The following is a 27,273-nucleotide window of genomic DNA, read 5'->3' as shown; positions in this document are numbered from 1 at the left end:
GGCAGCACAGAAACCAGTGCAATTAGCATCAGAATTTAATAATCCGCAAACCTGTAGCATCAGCTTATATTACAGCCAGGGAAGCTCATTTTCTGCTGGATAATTAGTGACGAGCCCTAAGCTTAGCTTCTCAACAGCCAATCAGAGCCCACTGAGCATGTGAGTGTCACAGACACTTTCCAAGATGGTGACCCCCTGTGACAAGTTTGAAGTCCTGGATCATTGCTGCTATTGACAAGCTGAAACTTTAGCCTCGTGCAATAAGTTCACTATATAAAACATGGCATTTTTAGTCCTATTCATTTTTAGGGTTTCCTTCTCCTTTAAAGGGGATGTTCACCTTCAAACACTTTTTTCAGTTCAGATAGTTCACCAGAAATAAATACTTTTGCCAATGACTTTCTATTTACTATTTGTGACAATTTTTGTAATATTGATGTGTAAAAGTTTCGTTTTACACATTCTAAAGCAGCTCTGGGAGGGGGGTTGCCAACTCTTTAATTGTTTAAGCTGATACATTTAGTTGATACATTTCTTATCTTTGTCCCTGCTGAGCAGAATTCCTGAGTTTCATTAAAGGCAGCTGTTAAATTTGATACAATAGTTGCTAATATTCCACAGATGCTACCGAGATGTATCGACTAAATGGAGCAAATTGTAACAGTTCAGACGCTCACTGAGCTGCCAGACTGAGGCAATAGAGACTGGAACATTAAACTTAAATTTTGGGAAAACTGTAAAAAATAAAAGCCTAGTTTGTGAACCACTGTTTTATTTTAAAGGAGTAGTTCTTCTTTAAGTTATCGTTTAGGGGTTGATTTAGCAAAGTGTGAAATTATAGCTCATCACACAAAAACTCACCCACTTTCTATTCATTCCTGTGGAACTTTTATAGGAAGTGTATTTATTAATGGGTGAAAGAGTTCACCATTTGATAAATACGCCTCTAAAAATCCCATAGAACTGATTAGAGTGGTGGAATTTTACTGTGGTGAGCTCCAATTTCGCACATTGATAAAGCTGCCCTTTTCATGTGTTAGAGAATGTCCTAGTCTTTGCAACCGGACTTCATAGTTTGTTTATGTGTCTTGCTCTTCTGCCTCTTAAGATATATTGTACTAATATGTTGTTTATTTCACACACCCCTAAGATTTTGCAGACTTTGTCAGCTTCCACTAAATCTTTAGAGCAACAAGTAAATCATCCCCAGCAAGGCCATACAAATGCAATGTTATTTGGTCAAGTAAAACTTTTGACATCTGAAGCACAGCATTTGCAACAGTCACATCCACCTCAACAGCAGCAGCAGCAGCAGCAGCAGCAACAACAACAACATCATCCTCTTGTACAGCTTCAGCCCCAACAGCTTTTACAATTGCAGCAACAGCAACAACAAATTACGCAGCAGGTTTTCCCACAGCATCAGTTTCCCCAAGCGAATCAACAGCATCCTTTCACGCAGCTACAGTTTTCTCAGCAACAGCTGCATCCTCAACAGCAGCTACATCGCCCACAGCAACAAACTATACAACATTTCCAGCAACAGCATGCGCTACAGCAGCAACTGAATCAGCTGCAACAACAGCATCTGCAGCAGAAACCCCAAACTCTGCAGCAGAACATGCAACAGCAGAATCTCCAGCAACAAAACCTTCAGCAAATTATTCAGCATCAACAGTCCATCCAGCAAACCCCATCACAGCAACAGGCTCTTCAGCCTACTATTCAGCAACAACAGATGCTTCAGCCAAACATTCAGCAGCAACAAACACTTCAGTCTAATCTTCAGCAACAGACCCTTCAGCCAATCATTCAGCAGCAGAATCTTCAGCAGAGCCTTCAACAGATTCAACAGCAACAGCAAATACAGCATTTGACTCTTCAACAGAAGCAGCAAATTCAGCAGCACTCTCTTCAGCAACAACAGATGCTTCAGAAACAGCAACTTCAGAGCCAGAGTCTCCAGCAGCAGCAGCAGCAAATGCAGACACATGTTCTTCAGCAGCAACAGATTCAGACACAGGCGCTGCAGCAACAACAAATACAGAACCAGGCTCTTCAGCAGCCACAGCAAAACCAAGTACAAACACATTCTCTTCAGCAGCATCATCTGCAGCCACAAACTCTGCAGCAACAGCATCACGTGCAGGGGCAGACTGTTCAGCAGACACATCAATTACAGGCCCAAACGCTCCAACAGCAGCAGCAACATCAGATTCAGACACAGAATCTTCAGATTCAACAACAAATTCCAGCACCAAACCAACAACATCAGATCCCACCGCAAATGCTTCAGCAGCAAACGCTTCAACTTCAACAGCAAATAAAACAGCAGCAGGCCCTTCAGCAGCTGCAGCAACAGCAATTACAGCAGCAGCAGCAAACACTTCAGCAGCAGATTCAACAGACAACAGTTCAGCAGCACATGCAGCCACAGATACAGCAGGTTGCACTTCAGCAGCCACAAATTCAGTCCGGAGTTGCACAGCAGTCCTCCCTCCAGCCACAGCAAATGCAACAACATAAACACAATCTGCAGCAGGTTCAGCATCAGCTTCAACAACTTCAACAGCAGCGGATGCAGCAGCGACAAATGTCATTACCCCTACAGATTGCTAATCAGCAACCGCTACAGCCACATCAGCTGCATGGTCATGATCCTTCTGTGGATAGTAAGTTAAGAAGGAAAGTTTGCTAAACAGCTCAAGCTTTGACAATGAAACTAATGCCATATTTTACTTCCTGGTACAAATCAGCAGTCCATGGAGAAGCCCTCTGTGTATATCCTCCCCTCCTTCTCCCCAGCTACAGCCTGTTATCTTTTTAGATGTAGAGCAACTTCTATACCAGGGGTCCCCAACCTTTTTTTTTTTTTACCCATGAGCCACATTCAAATGTAATAAAAAGTTGGAGAGCAACATAAGCAAGAAGAAATACCCTGGAAGTGCCAAATGTGGGCTATAATTGGCTTTTAGTAGCCCCTATGTGGACTGGCAGCCTACAGGAGACTCTGTTTGGCAGTACATCTGGGTTTTATACAACCAAAACTTGCCTCCAAGTCAAGAATTCAAAAATAAGCCCCTGCTTTAAGGCCACTGGGAGCAACATCCAAGGGGTCGGAGTGCAACATGTTGCTCACGAGCCCTTGGTTGGGAATCTCTGTTCTATATAGTGCCTTCTCAGTGGACTGCTGGGTTGTTTGGTTTTGCTCTTTTGGGATCAGGGAGCAGAAAAGGGCTTTGGTTTCCTTTTCTTGGTTTGCACTGTATAGAGTAACAAACAATAGATATTTCCTGAAAATCAAATGCTCTGTAAGGCTATAAATATATTATTGCAAATTTTTATTGCTCATCTTTCTATTCAGGCCCCCTCCTATTCACATTCCAGTCTCTCATTCAAATCAATGCATGGTTGCTAGGGTACTTGGACCCTAACTACCAGATTGCTTAAAATGCAAACTGCTGAATAGAATAACTCAAAAACCACAAATGATAAAAAATGAAAACCAATTGCAAATTCTCTCACTCTCATACTAAAAGTTATCTGAAAGGTGAATAACCCCTTTAATTCTTGCAATATGCTTTTAAACTGGGTTTGCAAGCCAAGATGTTCTAGTTTTTAAAGAATGGAAAATATGTGATGTCTTCCCTGTACTGTCATTACAGTATTGGGGCTCCATCAAGCCACCCCAACGTTACTCCAGAAAACCCATCAGTCATGTAGTCATCTTTGTATTGTCTATTGCACAACATGTTTTCGATCCTTCATCAGGTGCTCAGTATAGCTTAAAGGGATACTGTCATGGGAAAAAACATTTTTTTCAAAATGAATCAGTTAATAGTGCTGCTCCAGCAGAATTCTGCACTAAAATCCATTTCTCAAAAGAGCAAACAGATTTTGTTATATTCAATTTTGAAATCTGACATGGGGCTAGACATATTGTCAATTTCCCAGCTGCCCCAAGTCATGTGACTTGTGCTCTGATAAACTTCAATCACTCTTTACTGCTGTACTGCAAGTTGGAGTGATATCACCCCCACCCTTTTTCCCCCCAGCAGCCAAACAAAAGAACAATGGGAAGGTAACCAGATAGCAGCTCCTTAACACAAGATAACAGCTGCCTGGTAGATCTAAGAACAGCACTCAATAGTAAAAACCCATGTCCCACTGAGACACATTCAGTTACATTGAGAAGGAAAAACAGCAGCCTGCCAAAAAGCATTTCTCTCCTAAAGTGCTGGCACAAGTCACATGACTTGGGGCAGCTGGGAAATTGACAAAATGTCTAGCCCCATGTCAGATTTCAAAATTGAATATAAAAAAATCTGTTTGCTCTTTTGAGAAATGGATTCAGTGCAGAATTCTGCTGGAGTAGCACTATTAACTGATTCATTTTGAAAAAATTTTTTTTTCCCATGACAGTATCCCTTTAAGTATACCAGAAGGATCGTTGGATCCAAAACATGTGCAATGCACAATAAAAAGATGACTGCATGATTGATGGATTCTCTGGAGTAAAATTTGTTTATGATTTATAGCAAGGTCTCTAAACAAGTTGCGCTTTGTAAAGTTTAGCTACACATTTTGGGCCAAATTGGGCTCAGATTGTTTGGCCTGGGGCCAGTGGAAGCCCATCAGGAGAAAACTGCATCAACACACACAAATGTGTTTCTCATCTGACAGGAGTTTCTAACATGCCTGATATCTGGCTGGATTTTGGTCAGATATTGGTTGGGCAAGCTAAAAGAATGGTCCAGTGCAAAGGCCAATGACCTTCTGACTTCATTTGGTGGTCAATAGCTTTTGATTGGCCTCCTTCAGATGTGCAATGTATATTTAGCTCTGGGCATTTTTTCTGTTACTAAAGAGAACCAATTTTACATTAACGGTCACCAATCATGACCAAAATCATTTCCTAAATACAGTAAGTGAAAGTTCAAGAAATCCGATTTTTAAAACAGTTAGAATTGTTTGTATAATGTAAATGATCAGCTCACTATACTCCAAGATCTCCCCTGCAGTTCTAGCTGAGACAGGCATCTTGGATTTCACTGGCTCCTCCTACCTATATCTTCCCAGCCAACTGCAGCTCTGAAATCTCGCACATGCTCAGTTGAAATTCCTTGTTGCTTATCAACTCTTCTAAGCTATTTTCAAATCAGCCAAACCTGTGTGTTAGCTGCTGTTCAGTAGTGCTGCCACCTGCTGGAAGTTAGTGTGTGCCCTTCATTTGCATAATAACATCACCAGCAGGGGACAAGATAGGGAAATCTCCTGATACTTCTAGTGGAGGAGTTTACTAAAACAAGGCATTCTGGGTAGAATACTCAAAGCAGTGTTACAATCTGAGCATGCTCCTGAAATTTGCATATTAGAGTCTCTGTTATAGTCTCAGTATGGCCTCCCTCAGTGAAAGAACCCATTTGACAAGTAAGGGATTTTTTTAAAACCTGCAGTTTTTTCAAAAAACTATATATGTAGTTTGATTAAACGTGTTTAGCTGGTACTGGTCAGATTGTTAATATGTGTTTGATTTTGGCTGCGATAGGTGCCCTTTAAATGACAGTTTATGCAATACATTATATATATTTTTTAAATACAGCCAGACCATTTATAGGGATTTGTCTTTTTTTTTTGCAGTTCCTGAAGAATTTTTCTTGTTGGGCTGTGTGTTTGCAATTGCTGACTATCCAGAACAAATGCCTGATAAGCAACTACTTGCAACCTGGAAACGGGTATGTTTTTGGGGATTTTTCATCATATTCAACACGATTTGCTGAGGTCTTTGATGTAGTAGCAATAAACAGAAATTTCTGTATATCTGCTTAAACTGTGGCCTTTTAGCACCATGTTGTGCCTGATACTGAAGTGCATTTTTGATATATTTTGTCATTGGTATAGTGTCAATGTGGTACAAAAACAGTGCACCAAACTATTGTTAAAGGGAGTTTGTCATTGGAGAACATGTTTTTTTTTTTCAAAACACATAAGTTAATAGTGCTGCTCCTGCAGACCTCTGCACTGAAATCCATTTCTGAAAAGAGCAAACAGATTTTTTTTTTTTTTTATTTTAATTTTGAAATCTGACATGGGGCTAGACATATTGTCAGTCACTCTTTACTGCTGTACTGCAAGTTGGAGTGATATCACCCCCTCCCTTTCCCCCCAGCAGCCTAACTGAACAATGGGAAGCTAACCAGATAGCAGCTCCCTAACACAAGATAACAGCTGCCTGGTAGATCTAAGAACAGCACTCAATAGTAAAATCCAGGTCGCACTGCGACACATTCAGTTACATTGAGTAGGAGAAATAACAGCCTGCCAGAAAGCAGTTCCATCCTACAGTGCTTGTTCTTTCTGAAAGGCCATGACCAGGCAAAATGACCTGAGATGTCGTCTACACACCAATATTATAAATAAAAAAAAAAATACATTTGTTGGTTCAGGAGTAAAATTTTATATTGTAGAGTGAAATATTTGCAGTTTAAACAGTCATTTAGAAATAAAAACACCACCATAAAATTCATGACTAAATCCCTTTAAAAAATGTATTGTAGTTTATTCTTATTCAGCCCCACAAGTTTACCCGGATCTTTATAACCATTGTGCTTAATCCTTGTAGTTATTAATAAGTGTGCATGAAAAGAAATACTATCTGCTAGTGCTAGGTGTTTCAGTACAGTTTGGATGAGGTCCCTGCCCAAAATGCTTACAATCTATTAAATGTAGCACAGCGCCACTATTTTAACTTTCTCTGGTGTCCCTAGTATTCAGTCTTACACTCTCACATGCTCAATATAACGATCCAAATTATGTTATTTTATTAAGAGACACAGGGACAAATACTTCACTGAATTGACCAATTCAGTGTAAAAATAAATACTGGGTAAATAGATAGGCTGTGCAAAATAAATAATGTTTCTAATATAGTTAGTTAGCCAAAAATGTAATGTATAAAGGCTGGAGTGACTGGATGTGTAACATAATAGCCAGAACACTACTTCCTGCTTTTCAGCTCTCTAACTCTGAGTTATTCAGTGACTTTACATAGGACATAACTGCTCAGTGAGTTTGCAATTGATCCTCAGCATTCAGCTCAGATTCAAAAGCAACAGTTATGACCCATATGCCCCCCCTCAAGTCACTGATTGGTTACTGCCTGGTAACCAATCAGTGGAAACCAAGAGAGCTGCAAAGCAGGAAGTAGTGTTGCAGCTATTCTGTTACACATCCAGTCACTCCAGCCTTTATACATTACATTTTTGACTACTATATTAAAAAAAAAAAAATTGCACAGCCTATCTATTGACCCAGTTTTTTATTTTTACACTGAGCAATTTCTTTAATTCACATGATTGGCTCCCCCAGTGAATTTGTGTTTCTAAGTCCCAAGCAGTATCATGGGTTCAGTTTCATCCCTATTGATATATCTGGTTAGCAATGGAAATTCAGTTTATGTTTGTGCTTTTCTCATTTTGGTTCAAAGATAATACAGACTCATGGTGGTACAGTGGATGCAACACTTTCAAGCAGGTGCACTCATCTTCTGTGTGAAAGCCAAGTCAGTAGCATGTATGCTCAGGTATGATGACTTTGTAAACCTTTTAGTTTTCCCAACACACACACACACACCCTCCCTCCCTCACACACACACCCTCCCTCACACACACACACCCCCTCCCTCTCTCACTCACACACACACACACACCCCCTCCCTCTCTCACTCACTCACACACACACACACCCTCCCTCCCTCACACACACACCCCCTCCCTCTCTCACTCACACACACACACCCTCCCTCTCTCACACACACACACTCCCTCTCTCACACACACACACACTCCCTCTCTCACACACACACACCCTCCCTCTCTCACACACACACACCCTCCCTCTCTCACTCACACACACCCTCCCTCTCACACACACACACACACACCCTCCCTCTCTCATTCACACACACACACCCTCCCTCTCTCACACACACGCACCCTCTCTCTCACACACCCTCCCTCTCTCACACACACGCATCCTCCCTCTCTCACACGCACCCTCCCTCTCTCTCTCACACACCCTCCCTCTCTCACACACACACACACCCTCCCTCTCTCACACACTCCCTCTCTCTCACACACACCCTCCCTCTCTCTCACACACCCTCCCTCTCACACACCCTCCCTCTCTCACTCACACACACCCTCCCTCTCTCACACGCACCCTCCCTCTCTCTCTCACACACCCTCCCTCTCTCACACACACACACCCTCTCTCACACGCACCCTCCCTCTCTCTCTCACACACCCTCCCTCTCTCACACACACGCACCCTCCCTCTCTCACACGCACCCTCCCTCTCTCTCTCACGCACCCTCCCTCTCTCACACACACACACCCTCCCTCTCTCACACACTCCCTCTCTCTCACACACACCCTCCCTCTCTCTCACACACCCTCCCTCTCACACACCCTCCCTCTCTCACTCACACACACCCTCCCTCTCTCACACACACACACCCTCCCTCTCTCACACACACACCCTCCCTCTCTCTCACACACACTCCCTCTCTCACAAACACACCCTCCCTCCCTCTCACACACACACCCTCCCTCCCTCTCACACACACACACACCCCCTCTCACACATTCAGGCCTCTCCTATTCATATCCTAGTCCCTTATTCAAGTCAATGCATGGTTGCTAGGGTAATTGGGACCCTAGCAACCACATTGCAGAAATTACAAACTAGAGAGCTGCTAAATAAAAAAAAAAAAACACTCAAAAACCACAAAGAATAAAAAATGAAAACCAATTGCAAATTGTCTCAGAATATCCCTTTCTATGTCATAGTAAAAGTTAATTTAAAGGTCTTGTTTAACTGGATAATTCTGCTTCTGTCCTATTGATAGCTGCTTTTTTTTTTCTATTGATAAGGCTTTGAAAGAGAGGAAGCGTTGTATCACTGCTCACTGGCTGAATGCCGTGTTGAAAAAGAAAAAAATGGTGCCGCCATACAGAGCTCTTCATTTCCCTGTAGCATTTCCTCCAGGAGGGAAGCCCTGCTCTCCGCATGTAAGAATGCACCGTGCATCAGTCTATTGCTATTAACTGTGGAATTAATGACATTTTATGCTCCTTTCAGACTTAATCTTCCTGTCATTGACATTTTTTTTTTAATACTTCCAGATTATTTCAGTGACAGGGTTTGTTGACAGTGACCGAGATGATCTTAAACTAATGGCATACTTAGCAGGCGCCAAGTACACTGGATACCTATGTCGCAGCAACACTGTTCTCATTTGTAAAGAGTAAGTATTGCATTTTTTTTCCTTGTGTTTACACTTTGATGCTCAGTTAAGGTGTTTGAAGAACATTTACCCTTCTTAGCTATCCAGCGTCTATACCTGTCATTGCAGACATGACAGAGTAGATGGGAGCACACCAGCTTCTCTCCGTCTGCTGAGAAAACGCCATTAGCCTTAAAGGAGAACTAAACACAAAAAATGAATACTAAACTTATTGCACGAGGCTAAAGTTTCAGCTTGTCAATAGCAGCAATGATCCAGGACTTCAAACTTGTCACAGGGGGTCACCATCTTGGAAAGTGTCTGACACTCACATGCTCAGTGGGCTCTGATTGGCTGTTGAGAAGCGAAGCTTAGGGCTTGTCACTAATTATCCAGCAGAAAATGACCTTCCCTGGCTGTAATATAAGCTGATGCTACAGGTTTGCTGATTATTAAATTTTGATGCTAATTGCACTGGTTTCTTTGCTGCCATGTAGTAATTATCTGTATTAATTACTAATCAGCCTTATATTGTGACATTTCTATTCTATGTGTACTGTATATTGTGAGTGGGTCCCTAAGCTCAGTAAGTGACAGCAGCACAGAGCATGTGCAGTGAATCAGCAGAAAAGAAGATGGGGAGCTACTGGGGCATCTTTGGAGACACAGATCTTTACTGCTAAAGGGCTGTGGTTGCCTTGGGCTGGTACAGAAGCCCAAAACATAATGTGCAACATTTCTAGCCTAATTCTTTAGTTAGACTTTAATTCTCCATTAATATTAAAATGCTGCTCAGTGGTTGCTTCTCGTCAGGTGTACAGAACATTGTGAAATGTGAGACATTGTGACAAAAAAACAATGTACTGTTTGTTCATATGTTTGATTGGATTGCAAAGACTGAATCAAAAGAGCTTGATCAATATGACAGTAGATGTTGCTGACAGTTCTTATTCATATGACAGTTTGTCAGAATGGTTACCTGGTGCCATACTAACATAGTCATCTTCTTTTGTTGATAGGCCCAGCGGCTTAAAGTATGAGAAAGCTAAAGAGTGGAGGATACCATGTGTGAATGCATTGTGGCTTTGTGATATTCTTCTTGGAAACCTTGAGGCATTACGTCAGATTCAGCACAGCCAATACACCGTATTTAATCTCCAGGACCCTCTTGCACCATCACCTCATCTGGTCACAAAACTTCTAGGTAAATTCATTTTATATACAAAGTCAATAAAGGGAGTTGCTCCCGAAAAGCATCAGGCGATGTTGGTTTGTGACCTGTTAAAATAAACTAGGGATGCACCGAATCCACTATTTTGGATTCGGCCGAACCCCCGAATACTTCGCAAAAGATTCGGCCGAATACCGAATCCTAGTTTGCATATGCAAATTAGGGGTGGGAAGGGGAAAACATTTTTTACTTGTTTTGTAACAAAAAGTCACGCGATTTCCCTCTCGGCCCCTAATTTGCATAGGCAAATTAGGATTCGGTTCGGCCAGGCAGAATGATCCTGCCCGAATCCCGAACCGAATCCTGGATTCGGTGCATCCCTACAATAAACCACCAATCTTTTTTATCGAATCCTAGTTTGCATATGCAAATTAGGGGTGGGAAGGGGAAAACATTTTTTACTTGTTTAGTAACAAAAAGTCACGCGATTTCCCTCTCCGTCCCTAATTTGCATAGGCAAATTAGGATTCGGTTTGGCCAGGCAGAACGATCCTGCTCGAATCCCGAACTAAATCCTGGATTCGGTGCATCCCTACAATAAACCACCAATCTTTTTTTATTGTGAGTGCCGCCTTTCCATTTTTTGAGAATATTAATTTTTCACTCTTCTTGTTTGATCTAGTCAATTGCCAACGAGGCAAGCCCATTGATACGAGTAGTCGCTGTTCACTTTAAACAAAGTTTATGTTCTTGTCAATCACTTCAGTGACAGCCAGCAGAAATGATTAAAACGTAAGACGCTGCAGCTCTTTGATTGTTACACTAAAATATGCCTCCAAAGCCCACAGTAAAGGTTATATTAGAAACCAACACTGCAAGATTATATCCATTGTAACCTTATTTCACAAAATAAATGAGAATAAAGGAATTTATAGCCACAGTATATATTTTTTTGAAGTGTTTAGCACTTGTATGTACTTCATCAGCTCAGCGTTTTACCCTGTAAGAAGTTTCCCTTAAAATATTTATATACAGGTATGCGATCCGTTATCCAGAAACCTATTATCCAGAAACCAAATTACGGGAATGCGGTCTCCCATAGACTCCATTTTATCCAAATAATCCAGATGTTTAAAATTGATTTTCCTTGTTCTCTGTAATGATAAAACAGTAGCTTGTACTTGATCCAAATTAATATTTAATTAATCCTTATTGGAAGCAGAACCAGCCTATTGGGTTAATTTAATGTTTACATGATTTTCTAGTAGACTTAAAGAGATACTATCATGGGAAAACATGTTTTTTTCAAAACGCATCAGTTAATAGTGCTGGTCCAGCAGACTTCTGAACTGAAATCCAATTCTCAAAAGAGCAAACAGATTTTTTTATATTCAATTTGGAAATCTGACGTGGGGCTAGACCTATTGTCAGTTTCCCAGCTGCCCCCAGTCATGTGACTTGTGCCTGCACTTTAGGATGGAACTACTTTCTGGCAGACTTATTTCTCCTACTTAATGTAACTGAATCAGTCTCAGTGGGACTTGGGTTTTAATATTGGGTGTTGTCTTTAGATCTACCAGGCAGCTGTTATCTTGTGTTAGGGATCTGTTATCTGGTTACCTTCCCATTGTTCTGCTGATGGGCTTCTGGGGGGAAAGGGAAGGGTTGATATCATTCCAACTCGCAGTAAAGAGTGACTGAAGTCACATGACTGGGGCAGCTGGGAAACTGACAATATGTCTAGCCCCATGTCAGATTTAAATATTAATAAATCCGTTCTTTTGAAAAATGGATTTCAGTGCAGAATTCTGCTGGAGCAGCAATATTAACTGATGCGTTTTTATGTGTTTTGTCCCATGACAGTATCCCTTTAAAGGAGAAACAAACCCCTTATTAAAAAACCCCTACCCCACATGGACCCCCTCCCTCTTCCCCCCCCCAGCCTAGCTGCTACCCCGGGCAAATAAATGCCCGTAACTTTTTACTTACCCCTTGGTGCAGATTCAGGGACCAGACTTCACGGCAGCCATCATCCGGGTCTTTGTGTCTTCTTTGTCACGAGCCGGGAAATTGTTCCAACTGCGCATGCACCGCTATGCCGGTCTCTTTCTAAGATTAACAAAGACCTGGAAGATGGCTGCCGTGAACTCCGATCCTTGAATCTGCACCGAGGGTTAAGTAAAAAGTCAGGGGCATTTGCCCGGGGTAGCAGCTAGGCTGGGGGGTCCATGTGGAGTAGGGTTTTTTAATTAGGGGTTTGTTTCTCCTTTAAGGTATGAAGATCCAAATTACGGAAAGACCGGTTTTCCGCGAAACCCCAGGTCCTGAGCATTCTGGATAACAGTTCCCATTCCTGTTCTTGGCTAAATCTCCACAATGATTTTTCTGCATTTTTTGGTGTTTTCATTTTATGTTTAGACTGTGTCCTATATATTTTTTTTTTTTGTGTTGCAATTTGCAATTCGGTATCTTATATTGTTAATAGATGCTTGGAGAACGCCGCTGAAAGTGTCCTCAGAACTTCTCACGGTAAGTGATGCAAAATACCCGATGTTTTTGTATTCATTGATAAGACATCCCTTGTCTGTCAGTCAATGGGGTCCATTGTCCGGAAACCCATTATCCAGAATGCTCCAAATTACGGAAAGGCTGTCTCCCATAGACTCCATTATAAGAAAATAATCAAATTTTTTTTAAAAAAATGTTTCCTTTTTCTCTGTAATAATAAAACAGTCGCTTGTACTTGATCCCAACTAACATATAATTAATCCTTATTGGAATCAAAACCAGCCTATTGGGTTTATTTAATGATTTTCTAGTAGATTTAAGGTATGGAGATTCAAATTACGGAAAGATCCGTTATCTGGAAAAATCCAGGTCCTGAGCATTCTGGATAACAGGTCCCATACCTGTATAGATTTACTTCTACTAGTTCTCATTTTGTTTAGAGACAATGTGATGTGGTTTAGTTGAAAAGTTGTTTTTTTTTTACGACCAACAGGATTTAAATTGTGTAGAAATTAGCGTTCAGACCTATTCAGTGTATGGATACCCTTATGATTGCAGATGACACATGATACACTATGCTAATATATTTTACATTACTTGTGATATATAGTGAACATATTCCTAATTATAAAGGGGATATCTTGCTCTGATGGGTGGGAGGGGGTCATTTAAGGGTCTGTGCCCCATGCAGTAAACACTTGACACTTTTCTACCGATTGTTTATTCCTACCTGTTCAACATTATCATTAGCAGCCTGATGTGTGATTGGGTCATTGGTAACACACTGGCAATAACATGTCAGGCTCTTTCATTCTGGATCATTAAAAATGTGTGTCTTTAATTCTAAAGTATATGTTCTTGCATTCAAGCCTTTTGCAGAGTTGCATGTTGTCCATTCAGAATAATTACAGAAATACATTTGAGCAGATCGTACCGCAGTTGTGGTATGGTCGGCATAAATTTTGCATACAGCATTGTAACAGATGTTTTTTTTTTTTTTTAATTATTAGAGTATTCGAAAGCCTCTAAAGCCGAAGGAAAATGAGCCTGCTGTTCAACCTAAACGCCCAAGGTAGGAACTGTTAAATGCTTAAACTGTTTATTAATTCCCTTAGCTTAGAGGAACAGTAACATTATCAAATTAAATTGTAAAAAATGAGTAACAATATAATGTACTGTTGCCCTGTACTAGTATAGATTCTATGTTTGCTTAATAAAGAATACTATAGTTTATATGAAGCTGCTGTGTAGCCATGGGGGCAGCCATTCAAGCTATAAAAAAGGAGAAAATGCAGAGGTCACATAGCATATAAACTCTGTAGAATAGAATGGTGTTTTACCAGGCTTATCTGTTATCTGCTGTTTAACCTGGGTCTTTTTTCCAGCTTGAATGGCTGCACAGCAGCTTGTTTATATAAACTATAGTAGTACTTATCTGTTATCTACTGTGTATCCTGTGCTTGAATGGCTGCCCCCATGGCTACACAGCAGCTTGTTTATATAAACTATAGTAGTACTTATCTGTTATCTACTGTGTATCCTGTGCTTGAATGGCTGCCCCCATGGCTACACAACAGCTTGTTTATATAAACTATAGTAGTACTTATCTGTTATCTACTGTGTATCCTGTGCTTGAATGGCTGCCCCCATGGCTACACAGCATCTTGTTTATATAAACTATAGTAGTACTTATCTGTTATCTACTGTGTATCCTGTGCTTGAATGGCTGCCCCATGGCTACACAACAGCTTGTTTATATAAACTATAGTAGTACTTATCTGTTATCTACTGTGTATCCTGTGCTTGAATGGCTGCCCCCATGGCTACACAGCAGCTTGTTTATATAAACTATAGTAGTACTTATCTGTTATCTACTGTGTATCCTGTGCTTGAATGGCTGCCCCCATGGCTACACAGCAGCTTGTTTATATAAACTATAGTAGTACTTATCTGTTATCTACTGTGTATCCTGTGCTTGAATGGCTGCCCCCATGGCTACACAGCAGCTTGTTTATATAAACTATAGTAGTACTTATCTGTTATCTACTGTGTATCCTGTGCTTGAATGGCTGCCCCCATGGCTACACAGCAGCTTGTTTATATAAACTATAGTAGTACTTATCTGTTATCTACTGTGTATCCTGTGCTTGAATGGCTGCCCCCATGGCTACACAACAGCTTGTTTATATAAACTATAGTAGTACTTATCTGTTATCTACTGTGTATCCTGTGCTTGAATGGCTGCCCCCATGGCTACACAGCATCTTGTTTATATAAACTATAGTAGTACTTATCTGTTATCTACTGTGTATCCTGTGCTTGAATGGCTGCCCCATGGCTACACAACAGCTTGTTTATATAAACTATAGTAGTACTTATCTGTTATCTACTGTGTATCCTGTGCTTGAATGGCTGCCCCCATGGCTACACAGCAGCTTGTTTATATAAACTATAGTAGTACTTATCTGTTATCTACTGTGTATCCTGTGCTTGAATGGCTGCCCCCATGGCTACACAGCAGCTTGTTTATATAAACTATAGTAGTACTTATCTGTTATCTACTGTGTATCCTGTGCTTGAATGGCTGCCCCCATGGCTACACAGCAGCTTGTTTATATAAACTATAGTAGTACTTATCTGTTATCTACTGTGTATCCTGTGCTTGAATGGCTGCCCCCATGGCTACACAACAGCTTGTTTATATAAACTATAGTAGTACTTATCTGTTATCTACTGTGTATCCTGTGCTTGAATGGCTGCCCCCATGGCTACACAGCATCTTGTTTATATAAACTATAGTAGTACTTATCTGTTATCTACTGTGTATCCTGTGCTTGAATGGCTGCCCCATGGCTACACAACAGCTTGTTTATATAAACTATAGTAGTACTTATCTGTTATCTACTGTGTATCCTGTGCTTGAATGGCTGCCCCCATGGCTACACAGCAGCTTGTTTATATAAACTATAGTAGTACTTATCTGTTATCTACTGTGTATCCTGTGCTTGAATGGCTGCCCCATGGCTACACAGCAGCTTGTTTATATAAACTATAGTAGTACTTATCTGTTATCTACTGTGTATCCTGTGCTTGAATGGCTGCCCCCATGGCTACACAGCAGCTTGTTTATATAAACTATAGTAGTACTTATCTGTTATCTACTGTGTATCCTGTGCTTGAATGGCTGCCCCATGGCTACACAGCAGCTTGTTTATATAAACTATAGTAGTACTTATCTGTTATCTACTGTGTATCCTGTGCTTGAATGGCTGCCCCCATGGCTACACAGCAGCTTGTTTATATAAACAAGCAGTAACTGATAACTAAGCTTCTGGGTAAGGTCTCTCTGCTTCAGAGAATCTCTGCACCACTCTTCAAGAAAAACAGAGGTGCTTTGAGTCCCATAATCCATCATTTTAATTTAGAGCAAGGTGAGGAGGGTGAGGTTGAATGAATGACTGACTTTTTATTACGAAAAAAAAAAAATTCTATATATATTTTCAGGATTGAAGATATACCACCTCCAACTAAGAAGTTGTCGCCTGATCAGACACCTCATGTTATGTTCACCGGATTTGATCCACTGCAGGTCCAGCAATATATCAAGGTGATTCTTTTTTTAGATTTAGATTCTGGTCATGATGGAAGATGAAGCTCAAAATAGTCTCATTATAATAACAGTCAATTAAAGGAACAGTTCAGTGTAAAAAATAAAAACTGGTTAAATAGATAGGCTGTGCAATTTAAAACATGTTTCTAATATAGTTAGTTAACCAAAAATGTAATGTTTAAAGGCTGGAGTGACTGGATGTGTAACATAATAGCCAGAACACTACTTCCTGCTTTTCAGCTCTCTAACTCTGAGTTAGTCAGTGACTATAAGGGGGGGGGGGCACATGGGACATAAATGTTCAGTGAGTTTGCAATTGTTCAGCTCAGTTTCAAAAGCAACAGTTATGTCCAATGTGCCCCCCCCCCTCAAGTCACTGGTTGGTTACTGCCTGTTAACCAATCAGTGGAAGAGAGCTGAAAAGCAGGAAGTAGTGTTCTGGCTATTATGTTACACATCCAGACACTCCAGCCTTTATACATTACATTTCTGGCTAACTATATTAGTATTTTTTTTGCACAGTTTTGCACAGCCTATCTATTTACCCAGTTTTTTATTTTTATACTGAACAATTCCTTTTAAACGTGTGTTTATATAGCTGGAGAGTTCATAGTCTTTACTACTTCTATATATGTAAACTGTGTTTCTGTGTTAAAGGGGAAGTAAAGTCTAAAATAGAATAAGGCTAGAAATGCTGTATTTTGTGTACTAAACATGAACATACTGCACCACAAGTCTAATTAAACAAATGATTTATTCTTTCAAAGTTGGCCACAGGGGGCTGTCATCTTGTAACTTTGTTAAAAATCTTTGCAAGACCAAGACTGTGCACATGCTCAGTGTGGTCTGGGCTGCATGGGGATCGCCATAAATTTTCAAAACAGCACAAGTCAAATAATATCTGCCAGAAGCGGATACAGCAAGACTAATTAATAATCAGAATATACAGACTGCACTGGGTCCTGTGTTGTCATGTAATCTAATGTGGATTTTTTTTTTGTAAAGGCAAAAATAAAATCCAATACAAATCTCTACACAGTCACCGACTGCTCTACAGGGAAACAAACAAAGCTGCTTCAGTTCTGCAGATCTGGGAAGTAAGGCGGGGGCTCCCCCTGCTGTTCATAAGTATGATTGTTTCCCTGCAGAGCAGTTAGGGACCGTCTGACAATTCCTATTCACCGCAATAAATGAAGGGAGAATTTCACTGTATACAGTCAGGTTTCTTATAAAAACGGTACACATTTTTTAATTAAAGGATGTTGGAGATAGGTTTCTTTTTCATTAAAGAAAGTAAAAATTGGATTTTATTTTTTTGCCTTTACATGTCCTTTAATGATGTATTCCATCTATCATTCAAGTGTACTTTGCATACACAACCTATTTCCTTGTGTAGATTGCAGCTTATTCAAAATGTTAGTCTCCTGAATGTGTGGTATCTTTGTAGAGTTTTGCACTGTATGAGAAGTATTTATTTGCATGTGTTCTTCATTCGCAGAAACTGTATATTCTTGGTGGAGAAGTAGCAGATACGGCACAGAAATGCACTCACTTGGTTGCAAACAAAGTGACCAGGACTGTAAAGTTCTTGACTGCAATTTCAGTGGCAAAGCACATAGTTACACCTGAGTGGATAGATGAGAGCTTTAAATCCCAAAAATGTGTTGGTAAGTACAACTGTAGATTTGGTACCAACTTTGCAAAGTTAACAAGACACTTAGGGGGAGAATCCACAATAGTGGAGAGAGACCATTTTTGGAGTAAAAGTGGTGGAAAACTGGTGTAAAATACGTACTCCATATTCACAAACAGAAATCCGCCTAAATTCCAACTCTAACCACCACTTTTAATTTTTTAATGAAAGAGACATATTAGACTTTGTCTTTCAAACGACACAAAAATGGCGCAAAATTTAAACCACATTCTCTCCCAACATTTTAACAATGGAGTAAAGTTCAGTTTAACTCTCCCCATGTGTCAGATCAATTCTAAAATAATCTTGTCTGCTTTGGTTCTCCCAATCTTCATTTCACACCTCTTGTAGGTGCCCCATTGGACAATTATTGTCATATTAATAGGGATTTGCAGTTTATAGTCAGGGCACACGTTTCTGTCTTACCCTATAGGTGTAAAAACCGCATTAACAAAAAAAAGTAAGACACTGATTAAACAAAAAAAAGTGTATTTTATACTCACGTTTGCGTTATTTTACTAGTTTGATCTTAATGAATATTAGCAATTTGAGTGAAAATATTGTCTAAAACAGTTATCACCAACCAGTGGCTCACGAGCAACATGTTGCTCGCCGACCCCTTGGATGTTGCTCCCAGTGGCCTCAAATCAGGAGATTATTTTTGAGTTCCTGACTTGGAGGAAAGTTTTGGTTGTATTAAAACCAAGTGTAATTCCAAACAGAGCCTCCTGTAGTCTGCCAATCCACATAGGGGCTACCAAATAACCAATCACAGCCCCTTTTTGGCATCCACAAGAAAAATGTTAATGCTTGTGTTGCTCCCCAATACTTTTTATATGTGAACGTGGCTCACGGTTTAAAAAAAAAAAAAGGTTGTGGACCCCTGATCTCAAGTTAGTAAAGCCTCCCAGCCATTTTTTAAGTTGTAGCAGCACTTAGACACTTGACTTAAGATAATAAAACATCTTTCCGATACAAATCCGTATTTTATGCAAAATAGCATTTCTTGTATTTAAACCCTTATATCTTGGTAAAGAAGGAATTTCACAAACATGTGGGCAGATTTAGAAAGCCCAGGTTATCCTGAAAAAAATGATGTATAATTTTCCTAAGTTAAATAAAACCCCTCCCCCCCCCCGGAAATGCCGATCTGACAGCTGAATGACAGGTTTAGTAAGAGCTAAAGACAAATTCAGAAAAAAATGTGTGAAAGACAAAATCTAAAAACTGTTTAAAGGGGAAATAAAGTCTTAAATGGAAAAAGGCTTGAAATGCTGTATTTTGTATACTAAACATAAACATGAACGTACTGCACCAGAAGCCTAATTAAACAAATGATTTATTTATCTGAGCTGCTTAGGGATCGTCCTAAATTATCAAAACGGCACAAGTCAAGCAGATACAGCAAGGCTGTTTAATAATCAGAATATACAGACTGCACTGGGTCCTGTGTTGCCATGTAATCTAATGTGGATTTTATAGTTTTTGTATTGTTTAATACAAACTTTCTCCAACTCTGCAGAACCAGTGGCTGCAGCAAAATAATCCTCCAAATAGAATGCCAGTTTATCTGTTTAAATCTGGCTCCAATATCTTTGTCCCTGCAGCTGGAGTTGGAAACAGTAAAGGGGATGTAAAGGCAAAAATAAAATCCAATATAAATCTGTACACAGTTGCTGACTGCTACACAGGGAAACAAACAAAGCTGCTTGAGTTCTGCACGGCTAAGAAGTAAGGCGGGGGCTCCCCCTGCTGTTCATAAGTATGATTGTTTCCCTGCAGAGCCGTTGGGGACCGTCTGACAATTCCTATCCACCGCAGTAAACGAAGGGGGAATTTAACTGCATACAGTCAGGTTTCTTATAAAAACGGTACATATTTTTTAATTAAAGTATATTGGAGAAAGGTTTCTTTTTCATTAAAGAAAGTAAAAATGGGATTTTATTTTCTTGCCTTTACATGCCCTTTAATAGACAAAGTCACAAAAGTTGATATAGAGGTTTGTGAAATTCAACATTTTTATCTCCAACTTTTATTTTGTCTCTATCACCACTTTTGTGGCTTTCCACCCCCCCCATAACCATTTTAAGGGCCATTATATTTGCATAAATTTCCCTTCAGGCCGGTGGTTGTTGCACTTTTTCAGTTCAAGCACAACCTTTTTACTTGGCTCCTTTTCGCTCACAGCAAAGTAGAGCAGTTATTCATCCACAGCTTAGAGTATCTAGGGCATCACCCTATCTCACTTTAAGCCAGGCTGAACCGCCATCCTCACCAGTCTCAAAAGGCTATGAGAAAAGTTAAGGAGGTGTTCCTCCTGTATAAAATGTAATGTTTGGAAGTAAATATTCCCACTGTAAGATTGCCAGTCACATCTTAAAGAAGAAGGAAAGCTACTGAAGCAGTTTATTGCCAATAGATTAGCCACAATAGTGCAAGCAATAACACTATAATTTATTCTGCAGAATGCAGTTCTCTGTTTGTTTGGGATAGCAACTGCCATGTTGGCTTGGTGTGACATCACTTCCTGCCTGAGTCTCTCCCTGCTCACTCATAGCTCTGGGCTCAGACTACAGCCGGGAGGGGAGGAGGGAGAGGGAGAGAGGAACAAACTGAGCATGCTCAAGGCCGTGCCCTAGAGGGTTTAAGCTGAAAACAGGAAGTCTCAGGAAGGACTCAGAGCAGCATTACTTTGAGGGTTTACTGATGTATTTATATAGACCTTTCTGATAAAGCTTACTTAATTTTAGCCTTTCCTTCTCCTTTAAACCTTTTCCTTTTGATCACCATTTGGTTGCCGGCTAAGAGTGAAGGCTCCTTAGGGGAAAAACGTCAAGCCGAGACGTAAACCTTTTCATACGAGCAAAATAAATGTTCCCATTATATACACTTACTACATTTATTGGACTGATCTTCTAATTTTTTAATTTTTATTTATATTTAAGAGGAACAGAATTACATATTGCGGGACGCTGAAGCGGAAGTGCTGTTCTGCTTCAGTTTAGAAGAATCGTTAAAAAGAGCACACATGGCTCCTCTCTTCAAGGTATTTTATTCTGAATTAAATCTGCTAAAATAAATCATTATTGCCGCTACTTGACATTACCACTGCTTTCCAGAGAGATCATTTGTTTTCGAAAAGTTAATTTAAAAATGAAACGCCTGATAAACTTGACCGTAGTGTGTGACAGGGATCTTTGATAGTAAACGTCACTAGGGCAGAGACTGAATAAATAATCTCTGTAAAGTGAACATTTAAAAAATGAATGTTCACCATTTCACCATACTATTTTCTCTTACAATTTAGCTTAAAGGGATACTGTCATGGGAAAACATGTTTTTTTTTCAAAACACATCAGTTAATAGTGCTACTCCTGCAGAATTCTGCACTTAAACAGAATTCTCAAAAGAGCAAACAGGGTTTTTTATTTTCAATTTTGAAATCTGACATAGGGGTTAGATATGTTGTCAGTTTCCCAGCTGTTCCCAGTCATGTGACTTGTGCCTGCACTTTAGGATAGAACTACTTTCTGGCAAGCTGTTATTTTTCCTACTTAATGTAATTGAATCAGTCTCAGTGGGACTTGGCTTTTATTTTTAAGTGTTCTTCCAGGGAGCTGTTATCTTGTGTTAGGGAGCTGCTATCTGGTTACCTTCCCATTGTTCTGTTGTTAGATTGCTGGAGGGAAAGTGAGGGAGGTGATATCACTCCAACTTGCAGTAAAGAGTGACTGAATTTTATCATAGCACAAGTCACATGACAATATGTCTAGCCCCATGTTAGATTTCAAAATTGAATTTTAAAAAAAAATCTGTTTGCTCTTTTGAAAAATGGGTTTCAGTACAGAATTCTACTGGAGTAGCACTATTAACTGATGTGTTTTGAAAACATGTTTTCCCATGACAGTATCCCTTTAAAGGAGAAGCAAAGCTACCAAAGCAGTTTTTTAGCCAATAGATTAGCCATAATAGTGCAGGCTGGTGCAGAAACCAGAAATGGGGGGGGGAAGTTTTATTGTTTTTAATGTAGCTGAGAGAGGTGCATTGCACAATTCTAAATAAAGTAAAATATATATAACAAATATAATATATTTTTGTTTTAGGGGAAGTATTTTTATATCACCCCTGGTATTTGTCCAAGTCTCTCAACCATGAAAGCCATTGTAGAATGTGCTGGTGGAAAAATATTAACGAAGCAGCCTTCTTTTCGGAAAATTATGGAGCATAAGCAAAATAAAGTAGGTATTCAAATTTCTCTTCTGAGTGCAATATTGGAATGTTTTGTATTTACTGGAATTTGGGTATTTTAATGGGGACCTATCGCGGAAATGAAAATGTACTATAGGCTTCAGCATACTGAAATAAGAGGTTTTCTAAATGTAATCATTTAAAAATTCTCTACTGTTCCTGAAATAATCAAGTTTATCTTCTCTTCATTCTCTCGTAATGCAGGAGTTGGGTGTCAGAGATTTGACAGTTTGATTCAATATATCTTATATATCTTAGGGATGCACTGAATCCAGGATGCCACGAATCCTTCTGCCCGGCCAATCCGAATCCTAATTTGCATATGTAAATTAGGGGCGATCAGGGAAATTCTGTTACTTTTTGTCACAAAACAAGGAAGTAAAAAAAGTTTCCCCATCCCACCCCTAATTTGCATATGCAAATTAGGGTTGGTATTCGGCCAAATCTTTCGCGATGGATTCGGGGGTTCGGCCGAATCCAAAATAGTGAATTCGGTGCATCCCTAATATTTATTTAAATTGATTATATATAGAAAACTTCTTATTTCAGTATGCTGAAGCTTATATTTCATGTTCATGATAGTTCTTTTTTTTAAATTTTATAAGGATAATTTCTGGAAAGTGTTCGAGCTTTCAGAGCAGTCCCTTTTTACCACTTTTTTTCTCCTATTTGGAGCTTAATTTTTGCTTGTTACTAGGTTACATATATTATATAGTGACACAATATCAGTCTGTCGGTACACAGATGGGCTGATCTCAGAATGAAAATGCATACTTTCACATTTCTTTGCTGAAATTTGCCATCGCTCTGAATTGATAGGCTGATGATATATTTGGCGGGTACCGGTATATATTAGAGTATAGCTTGAACCCTTAATACCGTTTGTTTTTGTAGTGGTTTAACAACATTTCCTTTCATTTATCTTTCCGTTAGCGATTAGCCGAGATCATTTTAATATCTTGCGAAAATGATCTTCATCTGTGCCGAGAATACTTTGCTGGCAGCATCGGTAAGGATGATCATATGCGTGGAAGGGATGCTTCATTGGTTTCAGCTACTCTTCTACTTACACTTTATCATTATGTCTCTCCCTTCCAGATGTGCACAATGCAGAATTTGTTTTGACGGGAGTTCTTACACAAGCATTGGATTATGAATCATATCCTTTGAGAATATAAAGTGGCATTAAAGCATATTTTGTTCATCCGTATGCTGTGAATATGAAATAGCCAGGATTCAGTTCAGACAAATACTAGCCCTTCCTGCATTTGGCTTTAATCATATGGGGGAGGGGTCATATTTAGCCGTGATCTTAAAAAAAAATATATATATATTTTTGCATCACCAGTGGCAAATAATTGAGGTGTCAGGAAATGTCCTTGCATTAATCATTAAAGGGATACTCTCATGGGAATTTTTTTTTTAAACAAATCCGTTAATAGTGCTACTCCAGCAGAATTCTGCACTGAAATCTATTTCTCAAAAGAGCAAACAGATTTTTTTATATTCAATTTTGAAATCTGACATGGGGCTTGACATTTTGTCAATTCCCCAGCCGCCCCTGGTCATGTGACTTGTGCCTGCACTATAGGAGAGAAATGCTTTCTGGCAGGCTGCTGTTTTTCCTTCTCAATGTAACTGAATGTGTCTCAGTGGGACATGGGTTTTCACTATTGAGTGTTGTTCTTAGATCTACCAGGCAGTTGTTATCTTGTGTTATGGAGCTGTTATCTGGTTACCTTCCCATTGTTCTTTTGTTTGGCTATTGGGGGGGAAAGGGAGGGGGTAATATCACTCCAACTTGCAGTACAGCAGTAAAGAGTGATTGAAGTTTATCAGAGCACAAGTCACATGATTTGGGGCAGCTGGGAAATTGACAATATGTCTAGCCCCATGTCAGATTTCAAAATTGAATATAAAAAAATCTGTTTGCTCATTTGAGAAATGGATTTCAGTGCAGAATTTTGCTGGAGCAGCACTATTAACTGATTCATTTTGAAAAAAAAAAAAATTCCCATGACAGTATCCCTTTAATTCTTACAATTGCAAAAAATGACCAGGAATTTCTCCAACTAGGAATAAGTGTCCAAGAGCGTGAAAAACGTTCTACCCCAGCCCACTGACTTGGAGCAGACTTGTACGTTTTTTGTCTACAGCAGGGACCCAAAAACGGGTCTCCTTGCTGTTTTTCGTGGGTTTCTATGATTCCATGAACACAGTGAGAGTTCCTCCTACAAGAGAGTGAAGCAGGAAGCAGATTAAAGAAAGAAATCATTATTAAGATAATTAAGATAAAGCATCCAGCTTGAAGCTACTACAACTCTTTAATGCATACATTGTCCTGGTATTCAGCTTTCCTCTCATTTAAGAAATGTCCGAGTGATCAATTCACTAATCTGAGTAGTTTAATATGAGACATATTTAAAGGTGAACAAAACCCTGTAAGCAAATATGGCGAGATGCCATATTTTTCAATATACTGAACTTGGTTCACCAGCCTAAAGTTTCAGAATTTCTATGATCCAGGCCTTCGAAGTTGTCACGTAGGTCACCGTTCTTGAATTTTGTTAGAAATGTCAGTGACACTGCACATGCTCGGTGTGCTCTAGGCAGCTGTTGAGAAACTAAGCTAAGATCTATCCTGTCAAACACTTTTTGGCTGCATACAGAATTCCTTTAGCTGCCCCATTCCCCTTCTCTTAAAGGAGAACTCAACCCCCCACCCAGTACTCTACATAGTCCCCCCTCCCTGCTCTCTCCCGCATAGGTGATAAGACCTATACGTGCCCGTAATCCTTTACTCCCCTTTAGGTTCAGAGTAAGTGCAGCGGAGCTTGTGGGCTCCATCTTCCGGCTCTTCTGTATTCTTCGCGTTGTCTTCCTTCCGTTCGGCAATTTCCATCACTTTTGGCACATGCACTGTTGCTACGAACCAAAAGACTGCTCCAACTGCACATGCACCAATACGGTGCTCACTTCCTGAAGAATACATAAGTCAGAAGATGGCACCCATGAGCTCCGTTGCACTTACTCTGCACCTATAGACGAGTAAAGGATTACGGACACTTAAAGGGTGTTATCACCTCTGCGGGGGGGGGAGCAGGGAAGTGGGACTATGTAGGGTACTGGGTAGGGGTTTTTATTAGTGGGTGGTTAAGTTCTCCTAAAGGATATGTAAGGCCTACATTCTCCTACCATGTATATAAGTTGGATACATCTCCCCCACCTGAAACACATCATTTTTACTGCATATATCCCTGCTGGCGCCATTACATTTTCCAAGTATACTCTTCCACCCAGTAGGGTTTCTATGGGAGAAAGCAATGCTATCATTGGCTGCTAGACTGGCGGGCAAAGCAAATTCCCAAGGGAGGAGACTGAGGAATCCTATGTCATTAAGTGCATACTGAACCCTTACTATAAACCTTTTACAAGACAGATTGGCAGGTATTTAAAGGATCAGCAACATCACATTTTTTTGTACACTACTAAAAAAACCATCAACACAAATTAAACTTTAAAATTGCAAAGTCTTTATTTAGAAACAACTTACTGAACCTCCACTTGCGCTCCTCTTAGAAAAGGCGATCGTGCAGCACTCGATTTCTCCCTGTTTTTCTTATAGGAGATAGCCAGGGAGGAGAAATTGAGCGATGCGCAATGGATTGTCGCCCTGTCGCCTTTTCTGAAGATTCGGTATGTTGTTTCTAAATAAAGACTTAGCGATTTTAAAAAAAAAAAAAAAAAACTTTAACGTTTTTAAAGAAGCTGTTTAATGATTACATTTTGTGTGTGGGCGGGGGAAATACATGTGCTTTATTAGCTCCAACCGCCTGCTGTTCTGAGCTCGTTTTAGTATTTCCATAACTTTCTCACATATAAGTTCACCTGATCCGATATGCATTCTCCCTGCATCACAGCTGTGTGGTGAGAGGAACATTAAAATTTTTCTTGTCGACCCCGTGTTTCTGAATCCATTCACCTCAATGGATATTTGGATGTAGGCAGAGAAGAAAAATGATGTGCATCTGTTCTTGGGATGTGTACTTTGTTTAAATGAAACATAACTTGTTATGTTCTGTATCATAGTATGTTCATAATATGGTTTAAAGAGCCTTTGTGAGGTTTGATTTTTTTTCTCTCCATTTTTTTTTTTTATGTACATGTAAAATAATGTTACTTAAAAGTATTTCTTGTGGGGGGAAAACTCAATTTGTTTATTGAAACTAAAAGAATAAACATTTTGTAATTATTTTGTATAGCTTATTCCAAAATTATTATTTTTTCTATATATTGAGGTTTTCCAAAGTTGAAAATAAATGTACTTTGGTTGTTCCTGGCTTAAGTTTTTCTCAATTTTCTTTTTTGCTTGTGTGTTTAAAGGGGAACTATCATAAACGTGAACATTTAATATACGCATCATCATACTGAAATAATACACTTTCTAAATACAATCCATTAAAAATTCTGCATGGTTTCTGAAATAATCATGTTTATCTTGACTATCCCTCTCTCAGAATCTGTGTCTCTTCATTCTGTCTTCATGCAGCAGTGTCAGATATTCACTGACAGTTAGATCCAATATATCTTATAGGGGGGCTTCCTTTCCAAGCAGATTTATTAGCGCTCATTGAAATAACTGATTCCAGTACAAACAACATCTATAAAAATAACTGCCCTTTATTAAAATCCACCAGACATCATGTCTCTCTACATGCAGGATTTGTGCAAAGGGCAGTTATTTTGTTAGATTTTTT

The 27,273-nt window shown here is 39.6% G+C and overlaps 1 protein-coding gene across 3 annotated transcripts in view; it reads left to right on the top strand.

Annotated features, from left to right (window-relative positions):
- The window catches only part of paxip1.S (PAX interacting protein 1 S homeolog), a 36,448-nt gene extending 9,680 nt beyond the window's left edge, over positions 1–26,768 (top strand). For 2 of the 3 annotated variants that reach the window (XM_018269019.2, XM_018269017.2), the window contains 15 exons: positions 1,151–2,672; positions 5,641–5,735; positions 7,487–7,582; positions 8,934–9,071; positions 9,186–9,307; positions 10,306–10,490; positions 12,943–12,986; positions 13,976–14,037; positions 16,470–16,572; positions 18,074–18,242; positions 21,214–21,314; positions 22,372–22,506; positions 23,450–23,525; positions 23,615–23,675; positions 26,393–26,768. In XM_018269019.2, coding sequence (XP_018124508.1) covers positions 1,151–2,672; positions 5,641–5,735; positions 7,487–7,582; positions 8,934–9,071; positions 9,186–9,307; positions 10,306–10,490; positions 12,943–12,986; positions 13,976–14,037; positions 16,470–16,572; positions 18,074–18,242; positions 21,214–21,314; positions 22,372–22,506; positions 23,450–23,525; positions 23,615–23,675; positions 26,393–26,408 — 2,925 coding nt within the window. In that variant the 3' untranslated portion in view covers positions 26,409–26,768. The remainder of the gene's footprint in view (positions 1–1,150; positions 2,673–5,640; positions 5,736–7,486; positions 7,583–8,933; positions 9,072–9,185; positions 9,308–10,305; positions 10,491–12,942; positions 12,987–13,975; positions 14,038–16,469; positions 16,573–18,073; positions 18,243–21,213; positions 21,315–22,371; positions 22,507–23,449; positions 23,526–23,614; positions 23,676–26,392) is intronic. The other variant, XM_018269018.2, reaches the window with a different exon arrangement.
- The last annotated feature ends 505 nt before the right edge of the window (positions 26,769–27,273 follow it).

This window comes from Xenopus laevis, chromosome 6S (genome assembly GCF_017654675.1).
Source record: "Xenopus laevis strain J_2021 chromosome 6S, Xenopus_laevis_v10.1, whole genome shotgun sequence".
NCBI classification, from domain to species: domain Eukaryota; kingdom Metazoa; phylum Chordata; class Amphibia; order Anura; family Pipidae; genus Xenopus; species Xenopus laevis.
Note: the sequence above shows the minus strand (reverse complement) of the source record. Positions and strands in the feature narration are given on the sequence as shown.